Raw genomic sequence first — 15,345 nt, forward strand, 5'->3', positions numbered from 1 at the left:
AGGACATAGGTACAAATCTTGTCTCTAACATTCTATCTGTGTGACAATGGGCAGGGTGCCCTAGATAACTTACCAAGAATCTTACATTGCAGAGGAATTGCTGATTTGCACTGGTAGAGGGAATTTCCTCAACTAGAGTTCCCCAAACCTGTGAGATCACAGGTACAGATCGTCTTCTCAAACCTCAACAGTAACTAAGCATTGTAAATATTTTTGTATTCTGTTTATTTTTAAAAAGAATAGCATGAAGTTATCTTCCTCAGTTAAGCACAGATATTGTGAACATTGGTTATTTTTTCTTTTAGAATAAAATTTATTTTGCTTTTATTCTTAATCAGTTCAAAAAATCGAGAAGGCAGCATGGTATAAGTGCAAAGACTCTTGATTGGGAGTAGGATGATGTGGTTTTATCAGTAGTGGAAAGAAAATGGTCAAGTCACTTCATCTCTTTAGGCCTTAATTTTTCTGCAAAATCAGATTAATTCTAAAGTTTCTTTCAACTCTAAAATTCTATAATCTATCAAGTATTTAATACTTAAAAGTGTGAAATTATTTTATTGGGAGTGTTACTCCAGAACACTTCAATTTTTTCATAAGACTATTAACATTTTCAAAAGTTTAATGCAAGTAATACTAAGTTTTAAGTTTAAGAAATAAAAATGACAATTTGCATTTTTTTAAAAGAACGTTTACTGAAGATGACCTTGGAAGAGAGACGCAAAGAATACGTGAGGGATTATGTTCCTTTGAAAGACATTCCATCATGGAAGGAAGAAATGAAGAGCAAAAGCCAGAATGACGGTAAGTTTTAAAATGCCCAGCTGTTAGATTATAATCTTTTATCGAAGACTTCAGCAGGAAGGGCATAACCCTCTATCTAGAATTTCAATATAAAGGGGGTGACAGCTATTAACATTGGTAAAAAGGAGGTACCACTTTCTACTGTTTGAAAGTATTATTGGGTCATCATTTAGATTCAACCTGTATCTTTTTTTTTCTAATTGAAATTGAATTAATGTAGCTGAATAATGTTATGATATAGGCTACTTTGTAGTATAGCTGAGAGAACACAGAACTTGGATCCAGAAAGACAGGTTTCAGTTCCTACTCTAAAATGTATGCATTGGGAGACTATGGCTGAGACTTTTAATCTCTGAACCTCAGCTTCTTTATCTTTAAAAGTGGGAATAATACTTGTATGTCCTTTTTACATCATGGTTATAGAGTGCTTTGTGAAATATAAAACATTAAATATTACTAAATAATATTGTCATTACATTTATTACTTGAGGCATGTATTTTTTCTAATTCCTAGACAAAATGCTGAATTTTTGGTATATGTAGCCCTTCATGAATCTATACCTCGTTTCTTGAAAAGGAAGTTCAAGTAAAATAATCATTTAAAAATACATTTAGTTATACTCTACAACATGAGTCTTCCTAACTTTGTAGCAAATGACTGGCCTCAGCCTTTTCCTTCACCCAACTAATTTCACATCTATATGCATTTTAAAAATACGGTATACATTATGTATCTTGAATTTGTGCTTTCCATTAACAGTATCTATTCAGTGGTTGGTACAGTGAAAAAATTTAAAAGACAAGAAGAGTTGAGCATTTTTTTTCTTTTTAAAGTTGCTTTTAAAAAAATGTAAACTTAGGAAAAGGTAACAAAGATAGGAGTAACTTTAAGCATGAGTATAACTATAATGTTATATTTTCTTTTTAATAGTCCAAGCCACTATCTATATCTGTCTGTCTGTCTAGCTATCTATCCATCCACCTATCCACATACACATATATACTTGTATATGTATGTATATTTACGCAGTTATATATTTTCAATTCCACTATAGTTCTACTTTGATGCCTATTGTGGTATGGAAGTAACCCAGGTTCTTAAAAGTCTACTGATAGACCATGAACTTTGACAGGCTCTTCAAAGATGGAAAGCGCCTTCATAAGGCTTCGTGAAACATGCCTGGGGATATAGATTAGTATGTCTGTCATTCAAGGACCAACCTGCAGTTTGAGAGGCCCATTACCAAGTTGGAGGAAGAGTGATGAATTTTTTGGTCACAACCACTCTTAGAGATTGTCTACTAAAAGCAAAGAGAAGTTGAGATCTGTGTCAGTAGAGGGAGTACCCACACCAATGAAACTGCATATCCTTTAAGTGTGATTATATATTTTACATGTGTTTAATAAAAAAAATTCTCATGTCTTCAGTGTAAGTTTTAAGCTTAGCTAACAATGTTACTTAAAATAGCTGATTTGTAAGGAGGGAACAAACTTAGGAATTTAAATATAATTCCATATTAGAGATGGAGTTAGAATAAAATTGGATTAATAACAGATTCATTATTTTGTCATAATTAACCATAGCTAAGTTTTCAATAGAAGACTTTCATTGTCTATAGTAGAGACATTTCAGCACAGTGGCATCATGTAAATTTATGTATGTGATATATGTCATTATTTATTTTCCTCTAAGTTTGCGTTATTTAGTTGAATTCATTTTTTTATTCTTGGATTATAGTTAAAAGGTTAAAAAAGTGGCAATTATATATTAACTAGATTCTATTAAAATTTCTTTAATGTGTTAATCTGATCATTTTGGAAGGTTGATGGTTAGGTTAGAGAATAGTAGAAAGCAGGTCCCTTTTTTTTGATCCATTATGTGTTTTTGTCATTATCCCTCCCTACATTTGAAAATGCTGTGCTAATACCAAAGTATTGTATTGTTGGTAAAATATGAAAATAAGAGTTTTACAAGTGCATATATCTAGTTCAAATTAATATATACAATAATTTCCAGAAGTTTCAAAAAGAAAAAAAGACTTTTGATAATTGTTCTAAAAGTTAGGTGAAGCTATTATTTGATTTGTTTTCACTTGCTACTTTTCTGTTCATGCTAGAGTTCTTTTAGAACATCACTCCATCCCTGGATGTATGATTTGATGTCTTTGGGTGGAACAACTAGTATAGAAGATTTGGTTGTATTCCTGCTGCTTTTCTCTGATTTGAGTGAAAATCAGGGACCATGTCTAGAGTCAAGTGTTTGGTGCTAACCGATTGTTTCTAGTGCAGCATAGCACTAGGAAGAAAACTGTCATAGTTTAATTCATCAAGCACCTCTACAATTAAGGCACTGTGTTCCCTTTTGGAGATATGAAAACAAAATGAAACATTATCTTTGCCCTCATGGAGCTTACATTCTGCTGGGGCAATTGTGCATAGAGGCAGCATGATTAATTAAGTAGAACTCTGGATTTGGAATCAGGAAGACCTGGGCTCAGTTCCTACTTCAGACACTTAGTACTTGTGTGATCCTGGGCAGCTTATTTAATTTTGCTGAGATTAAATTTTTTCCTTTGTAAAATGGGGATAATTACAGCACCTTTCCCAGGGCATGTTGTGATGAACAAGTGAGATAAGGTGTGCACAGGCTTCTGTTATATGTTGTTGTTATTATTACTAATATAAGATACCTTGGTAAGGGGAAAATAGAATAACATATAATGGGCTAAACTTGTAATGTTACCTGTTAAGGGCAGAGTACTTGGGGTTTCCAGCTCACTGCTTTTGGATCCTGTGCTCATATCACCTTAACGTTTTTGGATTGCTGTGTCCCACTGTTAAGTCACATTGGGAACATAGTCCATAAAAACCTGTAGGTTATTGTTGTTTTTTGGTATGAATTGCTGTCTAGACATATTATTCTCATGTATTATTATACATTTTTTTATCCCCAAGCACAGTATCTTACGTTTGTCACTATTTTATATTCTTATCATTTTTCCCATTTATACATCTTTTTGCATTCTGATTCTATCATTTAATGTATTAGCTATCTCTCCTAGCTTACTGTCCTTCATAAGCAGATAAAAAAATTAACCTAGGTCACTGATAAAATGTTGACTAACATAACTAAGCCACATGTCTTCAAGGATATCATGAAAGGCTTTGTCAGATTCTTTGCTGAAATCCAGGTAGAATAAAGCACTTCACAGATCTTAAAGGATTATATAAAGTGCTGCCTCTACAAAGCTGCTTTGCTTGCTGGCTATGTAGACCATAGGTATCTTCTTTGAGGCTCAAAACTGAGGATCATCTGTAAAATGGGGATAATACTTGTATCACCTATTTTACAAGACTTGTTGTGGGGCAAGAACTTTGTAAAAGTTAATGTACTTCCAAAATGGAAATTACCATAAGGAGTTTCCATTCTTTTTGCTGTATAAAAATGGAAGTTATCTTAACAAGTTATCATTGCTGCCATCATGTCTATCTGTGGTACTTCCCAGATGTACTAACTGTCCAAAAAAAGACATGAGAGTACAGAGTCACAGAATTGTAGGATTGGAAAAGACCACAATGGCCACTTGATCCAGAAAGAATTCTGCCTATGACATACTAGACAAGCGTTTGCCCAGCTTCTGCTCACAGACCTCAAAATAGAGGGAACAAACTGCCTCTGGAGACAGCTTTTCCACTTTTGTTAGGAAGTTTTTTCTTATATCAAGTCTAAATCTGCCCATTTGCAACTTCCATCCGTTGTTTCTGATTCTACTTTCTTGGACTAATAAAAATAAGTATAATCCCTCCGTTTTATATCATATCCCTGCAGATACTAAAGACAGCATCACATCACCTCTGAGGCTTCTCTTCGGTTTACACATGCCTCGTTTCTTCAGTTGATCCTCATATGACATAAACTCAAGCCCTTTCATCATCTTCTTTGCCCTTCTCTGGACACATGGCACCCAGAACTGAACAATGTACTGTAGATGAAATCTGATGAGGGTGGGGTACAGTAGGACTATTACCTCTATATTTCTGGAAGCTATACCTTTCTTAATGCAGTTGTCAGATCACACTGATTACTCATATTGAATTTAAAGTTCCCTAAACTCCTCAGGTCTTTTTAGAACGAATGCCAGGTAACCAAGCTTTCCCACCTTACATTTGTGAAGTGGATTTTTTTGTACTCATAGGGAAGACTTTACATTTATCCCTGTTGAATTTCATTTTATTAGATTTATCCCAATTCTCTAGCCTTTCAAGGTCCTTTTGGATCCTGACTCTGTCATCTTCTGCACTAGCTATTTCTCTCAGCTTTTTGTCATCTGCAAATTTGAGTAGCATGTCATCTAGACCTTTATCCAAGTCATTGATAAAAATGTTAAACAGCAAAGGATCAGGCACAGATCCCTGGGGTACTCAACTGGAGACCTCTTGTTAAGTTCTTTTTTAGTTCAGTTTTCTAACCAGTTCTAAATACATATAATTGTATAATCTAATCTTTATCTTTCTACCTTCTCCATGAATAGTGTGAGATACTTTGTCAGAAGCTCTGCTAAAATTGAAGTACACTATATGTCCATAGCATACCCTTCATCTCCATGTTTATTGATCCTGTAAAAAAAGGAAATGAAGCTAGTCTGGTACGACCTGTTCTTGAAGACATCCTGGCTGTTTGTAATCACTGATTTTTTTTTTAGGTGCTTGTCAACTATATTTTTAATGCTCCATTCTAGAATTTCCTCTGGAATTGAAGTAATGCTCGATGGCCTGTAGTTGTAGACATTGTTTTCTTCCCTCCTTTTTAAAAAACAACACTTAGGATATTTTCCTTTTCCAGTTTTGTATTACCTCTTCTGTATTCCACGATCTTTCAAGTACAACTGAACAGTCTGGCAGGCTTGATCAATATATTAGTCTGGCATGTGTTGTATTTAACAAAAAGATCACTGACAGTGGACTTAGCAGTTACATGCACAAGTTCTTTGAATATTTTGGGATGTAGCTGATTTGAACATATTAAAGGCAACTAGTAGTTTTCTAACTATTTTCTCACTTATCTTGCTTTTCAGTTTTCTTCCCCCCCGCCTTCCGCTCTGCTCCCTTCCCACTGCTCCCTATTCTTCCCAACATGCAGATAATTCTCCTTGGCAAGGAAAACAGAACCAGAATAGAGGTTGAGTAGTTTTACCCTCTTTTTGTTGTCTCTTGTCCCATCTGCCTCAGTCAGTGGTCCTATACCTTGTTCCTCTTCTTTCTTCCAGTGTAACTAAAAAAGCCTATTCTTTCCTTAGTGTTGGTTACAAGATTCAGTTTGTTTTGGGCTCTATTTAGCCTTCTTGACATTATCTTTACAAGAGTATGTCTCATTTTTATATTCTTTCTTAGTTGTTTAACCTTGCTTCCTCTCTTCTGTGTTTATTCTTTTAAAATCCAAAGATAGATGAATTATTTGTGCAAACACGTTGATTTATTTATTACTGCTTCTCATTCCTCATTGGATTTAATTGCATTTGTGTCATTAGAGTTTAGTTTTAGTGAGCTTTTCATTCCATTTGAACTGATTTCCCTTGTAGAATGTTGTATTTTATCTACTTACTACATGCTAGGCACCAGAAATACAAGTATAAAGAATGAAATAATCCTTACTTGCAAATAGCTTACATTATAATTAGGGAGACAACAAATACATATAAAATATCTATCTATCAAAAATATTAATTTGAAAATATATATGTTATGTACACACAATGTTTAAATACAGGGTAGTTTGTGAGGGAGGGCACTATTCCAGACATGGGTGATGGGGATAGCCAGTGCAAAGGCAGAGAGATGGGAAATGGGAGTGTTATAAATGAGGAACAGAGAGGCCAGTTTGACTGGATCTCAGAGTAGAGGAATAGTGTCCAGTGAGCCTAGAACAGGGGTGGGGAACCTGTAGCCTCAATGTCACTTGTAGTCTTCTTGGTCCTCTGTTGTGGCTTTTTGACTGAGTCCAAGTTTTACAGAATAAATCCTTTTATTAAGAGGATTTGCTCTATGAAGTTTGGATTCATTCAAAGGGCCACACTTGAGGACATAGAGGGCTACATGTGGCCTCGAGGTCACAGGTTCCCTACCTCTGGCCTAGAATGATAGATTGGGGCTAGGTGGTATAGTGATTTAAAAGTTGAACAGAAGTTTTTCTATTTTATTCTAGAGGCGATAGGAAGTCACTGGAGTTGGTTATGTGAGGGAGTAACATTATCAGATTTGTGCTTAAGGAAAATTACTTTAGCAGCATTGTGTTGGATGGACTAAAGTGTTGAGAGACTTGAGGGAGGGGAGACCAGTTAGGAGGCTTTTGTAATAAGCAAGAGATGATGAAGGCCTGAACTAAAGTGGTAGCTATTTGGGTGGAGTGAAGGGTACACATGCAAGAGATATTGTGAAGGTAGAAGTGTCAAGATTTGGCAACAGATTGGGTAGATAAAAGGAGGAATTGAAGATAATACTGAGATATGAACCTTGGAGACTGGAGGTTTGGTGGTGCCTTCGAAGATATAAGAAAGTTTGCAGGAGAGTTGGGTTTGGGAGAAAGATATTGAGTTCAGTTTTAGACTTTTAAGTGTAATACATCTCTAGGACATCCAGTTTAAAATGTCAAATAGCCAATTTGAGATCTAGGACTGAAGTTTAGAGAAGACACTGGAACTGGGTATGTAGTTCTGTGACTTGCCTGTCTAGAGATGATAGTTACTACTCATGTGAGCTGATAACATTACTGAAAGTACAGAGGGAGAATAGAAGAGGGCCCAGGATACAACCTTAGGAGAAATGCCCATATTTTGGGGGTGATGAGCTAGTAAAGAAAACTAAGGAGTACTCAGGAAGGAGGAGAACCAAAAGAGAATACTGTTCTTTCTCTTAGACTGTTTGAAATCAGTTTTCCCAAAGTCTAGGCTGCATGTTTTCCTTCTTAACTTTGACAAACACTGAAAAGGGATGGATGTTTCTGAGATGCTTATTGGTTATTTTTTGAATACAAGTTACATGTGATAAGTTTTCCCAAATTGCCTTAATATGAATTTAATTATTAAAATATATATGTATATATGTATGTAAATATGGCTTGTCTCCAGAGGCACACGATTATTTTCTGTATTCTTCTGTATACTTCATATGTTATTTCACATGTACTATTGCATTAAAAGTAGAAACTGTTTACTTTGAAAATCTTGACTATGTCATTAATACAGCATTTGTTTACTGCTAAATGTTTACATATTGGTGAGTTCAGAAGGTCCTATGATTACATTCTCAAGCCTTTTCTCCCACTGTTATGTTGAAAACCAACTCAATATGGCAATAAAGAGTTGAGAACTGAGCTAGAGGATTGTAAGTTCAAGTTTTGTCTTATTTTTTTTTGTATTTCCTCCACCATGCTCTGTACAGAGTAGATAGGAGCTTATTAAATATTTTTGAATGAATTATTTTTTATCAATACAGAAAATACTTATATCTTTATAACAAAAATCAGAAGAGGGATAAACCCATATGTTGTTAGTATTACAATAATCATGAAATTATAGTACGCTATAGGTGCTTTAATTGGCTGTTGATGAGAAGCTGTTTTAATTCAAGTTTACTGTGTTACCACAGTTTATCATTATAACATTCAAAGATCATCATAATTTGTTTTTCCTTTTAGTAGAGTCCCATTTAAAGTTTCAGATTAACAATTAACAACGTAGTTAAACACTATGTTTAACTAAATTTAAGTTACACTAATATATATACACATAGTAATTATATAATTAGTAAACATACTAGTTTAGTAAACAATAATAGTAAATGTTAGTACAACAATTAGTAGTAAACTATTAATAAACATATTAATTAAACTTACTGCTTATGTGTTACCCTACAATATTTAAAAGTTTATGCTCTTTCAAAAGAATGAGTTTTCACACTAGTATGCATTGGCAACCTAATATTTCTTATTCTAATTTTTTTATATTTATGTATTCAAGCTATAAAGCTTGAAACTGCACTAATACTTTTGGGACAGTGCATTTTAGAATAATGTCTTTCTTCATTTGGAATTCACACCATATACAAATGGGAAATTTCACTGAGTTGGTTTACCTCAAAAAGTGAATTTGTTAAAAGGAAACCAAAAGAACAGAGAACAACTTAGTTTCATTTGGAAGAACATTTTTTAAGAATGAAAGTGGGACATTGATCCTGATATTTGAGTTAAAAAATCTTTTTTTTTTGCGTAATGACATTCCTCACATAGGCATAAGTTTTTTCTTGTACATACATTTGGCAAAGTCAGGCAGCTTAATCTTCCTATTGAAAGATTAAAGAAATGACTGAATTGTGTTTTATGGTAGAGACCTAAGGGTTCTGTTTCCTGCATGGTATGGTAATATGTGACTCACTACCATTAGTTTTCTTCTATATTGATTTCCCTTTTTGCATATTCTGATAGTCTTTATGTACTGACTTTTAAAGATTATTCTGAAGACAAATTCTTAGATAATATTTAGCCAAATGTTAATTTTTTAAATGTAGATTTAGTACTATGTATATTGTCCTTGAATTTTTTAAGCAAAGCAAAAATGGAAAGCAAGTCATTGTTTTTCTGTTAAGTGTGAACATGACCTTGATGTTGAGATTATGAGATGAAATATGCTTTGTATATATTATCTTATTCTGTACCTTCTTCTTGTACAGAATTATTATAGTTTTTGTAAAATTGTGCTTGATTTCATATGGTTTTAATTGATGCAAATTCTAGGGCTGAAGTCTAGTTATTAGCTGTCCTTTTCTTACGTTTTCTTGTAATCTTATTTTCTTCATTCTAACTATACCATCTGGGAGATTCTTTATGTGGTCTGTTCTTATTTTCTAAATATTTAGTTTTTGAAGTTTGCAAATAGTCAAAATAACATTTTAAATATGGCAAACTGTTTTACCTGGGCATTATGATGTAGAAACAAGCTGAATAATATTTATAAAAACAAAAAGCAGCTGTGAAACAACTTTAAAAAATTAAGATTTGATTTCATCAGTATAGGGAAGCCCTGGCTATGAAGCTATCTCTACCGGGGCAGCTAGGTGGCGCAGTGAGTAGAGCACTGGCCCTGGAGTCAGGAGGACCTGAGTTCAAATGCGACCGACCTCAGACACTTGACACACTTACTAGTTGTGTGACCTTGGGCAAGTCACTTAACCCCAATTGCCCTGCCTTCCCCCCTGCAAAAAAATGTAAAAAGAAAATGAAACTATCTCCATTAATGTAGCTTGGGGACTTTCATGTGACTTGTAATCATAGAACTTTACCTGGAGACTTGTTGAGAAATGGAAAAAAATGTCACATCGAAGTGATTACAGACTAGGAAAGATGTTTTGTGGTCTGAAGTGGGCACCATGTAGACTGGATTGTTCTAGGTTTGAACCAAAAATTTAATTTTAATGTAAGATAGGGCATACATCAAGTTCGGTAAGCTATCCCCTCAACTCACCTACAGTGGACTATAATGAATATTCTCTTTCAGGGATGACTTGGAACTGACCTAAGTGAACTGGCCATGCCGGTGGAGTTACAGATCATATCTACATTTGCTTTGGTCCAAATTCCAGATTCTGCTGGTCTAGAACTGCTTTAGATTTCTGTAGTACCGACCTGGTGGTTTGTCTTGTCATCTTTATCTTTTGATGATGTGGATTTTTTTGTGTGCCTAGTACATTTCTTTTTCTGAGAGAATTAAGAAGATTTTTCTTTTAAAATTCCTCTAACATAGCAAAAGAAGTTTAGTGTGGATCAGCCGATGTCTGTTTGAACCTTGGATGCAAAATTTCAAAAGACTCTGAGCCCCTCAGATTTACAGCATTGTTACATTACACGTGTTAACATTGAAATAGGGAGATTTGTTCGTGTAGTTGAGTGACAGTCACTGTATTAGGAGAAATGGGATTACTTTCAGTACTGAAGTTGAGGTGGTTTGGCATCTGAAAAAAAAGAATTTGTGCAGTTGAAGCCTTAGTCTCAGTGTAGCAACAACCTTTGCTAGGTATCTTCAACAAAGGTTTCACAGAAGAGAAAGATCACTTTGTAGTTTTGCTGCTGTCACTTGTACTTTTACCGTGTGGTTTTCTATGGGCATATGCCTTAGAATTATCATGTAATATTGTCAGTAAAATGTATGTCAAACTTGGATGCTTTTGCTAAGAGGAAACCAAAAGAAACTTCAAAATCTCTTCTTTGGATCAGCTGAGTTTTCTTTTCTTTTTTAATAAAAAAAGTTGGTCAGGTAGAATGCTACATGGTATTTTATACTTAGTTCTGTTGTTTAGGCCTTTTTTTGTTGGGGAAGAGAAACATTGTTGTCCTCATTTTATTCTGTCTGTCAAAGTGCATTAATTGAATTGATTATACTACGGAGGACGGTTGGTACTTCCAACAATGACAACAAAAACTCTAAAACAAAACAAAGAATGCTTTATTCTGCATAGGCTGTATTTGTCTTGTTCAGTCATTTAGTCATATCCGCATACTGTCTATGGGGTTTTCTTGGCAAAGATACTGGAGTGATTTTACATTAAGGCAAACAGAAGTTAAGTGACTTGCCCAGGGTCACACAGCTAGTAAGTGTCTGAGGCCAAATTTGAACTTGACTGCAGGCCCATTGGAGGCCCTCACTCCAGGCCCTATTTATTGAGCCACCTAGCCATCTCCAATTTGTCTTACCCCTTTTTTTAATCTTAGAATTCTCATCCTTCAGAGATCGGCTCAGGGTGCTCCTTTCTCTGTGAAGCCCTTCTTGATGGCCAGACACCTTCCTCTTTCTTCTCCCATCCCTTACTGGTACTCTTTCTTCAGATTGTCTTGTATTTACTTCTTTATGTAAATTACATGTTCTTCCCCCATAGTGTGTTAACTTCACAGAGTTGTGAGGATTAAATGAAATAATATATGTAAAGTGTTTTTGCAAATTGTAAAACACTTACATATATGCCAGGTATTATTATTATCATTAAATTATAATTGTAATTATAACTACTAGAGGAACCATACCATATTTGCACATAATGGAACTTAGTATTTGAATTCATTTTGATTTTAAATAGAGCCTCGTATCTACTTGTTTAATTTAAAAAAATGTGACTTATAGAGGAGAATTTTGCATGGGCAGCAGCTAGGTGGTACAGTGAATATTACACTGGGCCTGGATTCAGGATGACTTGAATTCATATCTCTCCTCAGACACTTATTGTGCACGACCCTAGGCAAGTCACTTAACCTCTGTTTATTCTAGTTTCCTCATCTGTGAAATGGGGATAATAATGGCACCTACCCCTTAGGGTCATCATGAGGACCAAACGAGATAATAATTATAAAGTGTTCAGCATAGTTCTTGGCACGTAGCAAGTGCTATATAAATGTTTGCTATTATCATTCTTTTTAAACTAAAGTGAAAAGTTAAGGGTTCCCCATGGTGTATATTTTTTACATATTTATGACATTCAGTGGTGAGAAAAAACTCTTATAGTCAATGATGTCTGCTACCTGCAATTAGAGTTATCTACTCAGATCCTGCTATCTATTGTCTTTGGCTGTGTTTTTGTCAGCTCACTCCATGCTCTTCTACTCCTGATTAACTCTTTATTACTTGCTTTGTAGTGTTTTTGTAGAATGTTTCTATCGACAACTTTGGGGACTAAGGCTTCCTGGCTGTTTACATATTTGTGATTTTGTAAACTGGTAGTATGTGCCTGCTTATAACAATCAATTGCATGTGCCATTTTTAATAGTGATTTTTAATAATTAAAATATTTTGCTTTTCACTTGATGGTATAGTTCTGTTTTTCATAGGTACCATTGGAAGTTGAGAGGTAAGGTGGAATAAGGAGACTACTCACTTATTACTTCACCCGAACTTTTGTAGTTTGATCATACCCCTACTTTTTGTAGCATACCCAAATGTGTTTAAACATTGATTTGACTTGGTGATTAATAGCAGTATGTTGTAACTTCATGTATGTCATTTTGATATTTGTCTATTCTAATGCTACATCTTTGCTTGTTACGATGATGGTTTTGTAAGGGAAAAAAACTAACCCTGAATCAAGGCTTTCTCTGTATTTCTTTTACAACCTGCATGTGACTAAAACTAGCTCTTCCTTTTAGTTCCTGCATATCTTTTAGTTTGCTAAGCAGTAATTAGCCCATAACTAGATCCTGTCAAATGTTGCTTATCAACTTAATATTCTAGGTTTGAGCATCCTTGTACGTGGAATTACTTTAGACTTAGAAATATGATTTTCATAGTCATATATTGACTTGCAAGTAGAGCTTAGTAGAACACTGGATTCAGTGTCAGAAAGACCCAAGTTAGACTTCTACTTGGTGGTAATAATAGTTCCTACATGACAAGGCTGTTGTGAGGACTGAGTGACATGATATGTGTAAAGGCCCTGGGACTTTGTGCTACTTTTATTTTAGAGGAAGGGGATATTCTTTTTCAGTTTTCCTCTTACTGTTTTTCTCCCCCTCTAAATATTCCAGTCCATCCCCAGAGGATCATTATTGCTTCCCATTTTGTTTCTTTACCATTTATAATGGCAAGCTAAGTGGGACTTTTTGTTGTCTTTTGTTTTGGAGTGCTTCTCAGCACTGAGGCAATCAAGTGCCTTTGATGAGCCTTGCCTTTGTTTGAATCACAGTCATTGACTGGAAACAATATATATGATGTGGTGCTAGTCATGATTAAAGATCTTTCCCACACCCTTTTGCTAAGTAGATGCTAAACCTCAGGCCTACACCTTTTTTGCTAAGTAGACATTAAGCCCCAGGGCCCTAAACGGTATACATGCTTTGACGTTAGCATTTTGCTTTTGGGACTCATTCATTGGAAGAGTGTTCTTGTGGAGACTCTGGGTAGTCATTAAGGAGCCCCGGCTTTGAAAACCCGGATGTTGGTGCTTCTCTGTCTCAGCTATGTATGTATTGCTACGGTCAGACAGGATCCTGTCTGTTGATTTGTGTTATTTTGTTCTGTTTATAATTTCTGCTTGTAATTTCTGTTTGTATTCTCTCTGGCTATTCTTCCTCAACTAAGTGAATGACATATGTATGTTGAAGTAAAGTGAGATTGTAAACCTTTTCAAGTTGCTTTCCTTAGAAAAGCAGATCAAAGAACCTGTGCTAGCAGCCTTCCTGTGTCCTGGTGTTATTGGGCTTACACAGCCACAGTACTGAGCTGCAAGTAACATTGTTGTTACACCATTCTTTTTTTAAAAAAAAATTAATCTTTTAGTTTTCAACATTCACTTCCATAGAGTTTCAAATTTTCTCCCCATCTCTCCCCCTCCCCTCACCCCTACTATATTTGATATAGGCTCTCTCTATATATTCATATTAAAACTATTTTCACTTTAATCGCATTGTCTTTACCCTTCTTTTCATTATCTCTGTGTGCTCACAGGACTTCTATAACTATTCGCTTTTACCAAGCTGTTGCTACAATCAGGTCTTAGCTAATAAACAAAACAGTGCTGTTTTGAATTTCCTTGGACTTAGTTCTACTTAATTTGAACTTTTGGTTTTTCCCATTTTTCCAATTGATATGGACATATACATATATCTATATCTATATATCTATATATATATGTATATATTAAAGAGACATAGGCTACTTAAGGATTCAAGTTTACATGGTTCTAGTTATTTTTCCTTTTAATATTACATTTCTAATACTTTCTTTGCAATCTCCAAATAAAAAAGATGGTGAAGACTCATAATTTTTTCCCTAAATTGCTTTTCTGTTTTAACAATTTTAAAAGAAACATTGAAAAACTGGAGCATACTCAGGAAAATGCCAGTAGGATGATGAAAAGTCAGAAAGCCTTGTCACATGAAGAATGGTTGAAGGAACTGGGGATGTTCTACTTTAAAAATATAAGATTTAGGGAGGGGACATGATAACTACCTTGAAATTTAATTCAATAAGTGTAAAGTACCTACTATGTTAACAAAGGCATTATTCTAAGTTCTGGGAATATAAAGATACAAGTGACGGTCTTGAGTTTATATTCTCTTATGTGGTATAACATCACACAAATGAGTACAGTAAAAGATAGGGGAAAAAAGAAGTTAAAAAAGAACCAAAATGTTCTTGGAAAATTTGAGAAAGAGGAGGGTGCTTTTATTTGGGGATCAGAAAGCACTGTGTGTGTGGTGGGGGTAGCAACTGAGCTGAACCATTAATGAAGAGAAGGATGACAACAGGCAGGCAGAAAGAGTGAATGGGTGTATTCAGAGGATCATAATTGATAGATTTAAAGCTGGAAGAGCCATGAGGTGATTCAGACCAACCTCTAAAATACTCAGGTGAGGAAACTGAAGTTAATTGACTTAACTAAGGTATATTGCTAATTAATTTATGAGATTATGAAATAGGGGCAGGCATGCCTGGATCTCTAGTATTTTGGGGGAAAGACCATTGTGGCAGCGGTGATTAAGGCTTCAGTCACAGTTTAATAAGCACTGAG

The 15,345-nt window shown here is 34.9% G+C and overlaps 1 protein-coding gene across 1 annotated transcript in view; it reads left to right on the top strand.

Annotated features, from left to right (window-relative positions):
• MACROD2 (mono-ADP ribosylhydrolase 2) overlaps positions 1 to 15,345 on the top strand; it is a 2,244,457-nt gene that overhangs the window by 3,147 nt on the left and 2,225,965 nt on the right. Inside the window, 1 exon segment of the mRNA XM_036750299.1 lies at positions 685 to 801. Within this exon segment, the coding sequence (XP_036606194.1) occupies positions 685 to 801 (117 nt within the window).

The sequence above is a fragment of the Trichosurus vulpecula genome, chromosome 3, assembly GCF_011100635.1.
Source record: "Trichosurus vulpecula isolate mTriVul1 chromosome 3, mTriVul1.pri, whole genome shotgun sequence".
Classification (NCBI taxonomy): domain Eukaryota; kingdom Metazoa; phylum Chordata; class Mammalia; order Diprotodontia; family Phalangeridae; genus Trichosurus; species Trichosurus vulpecula.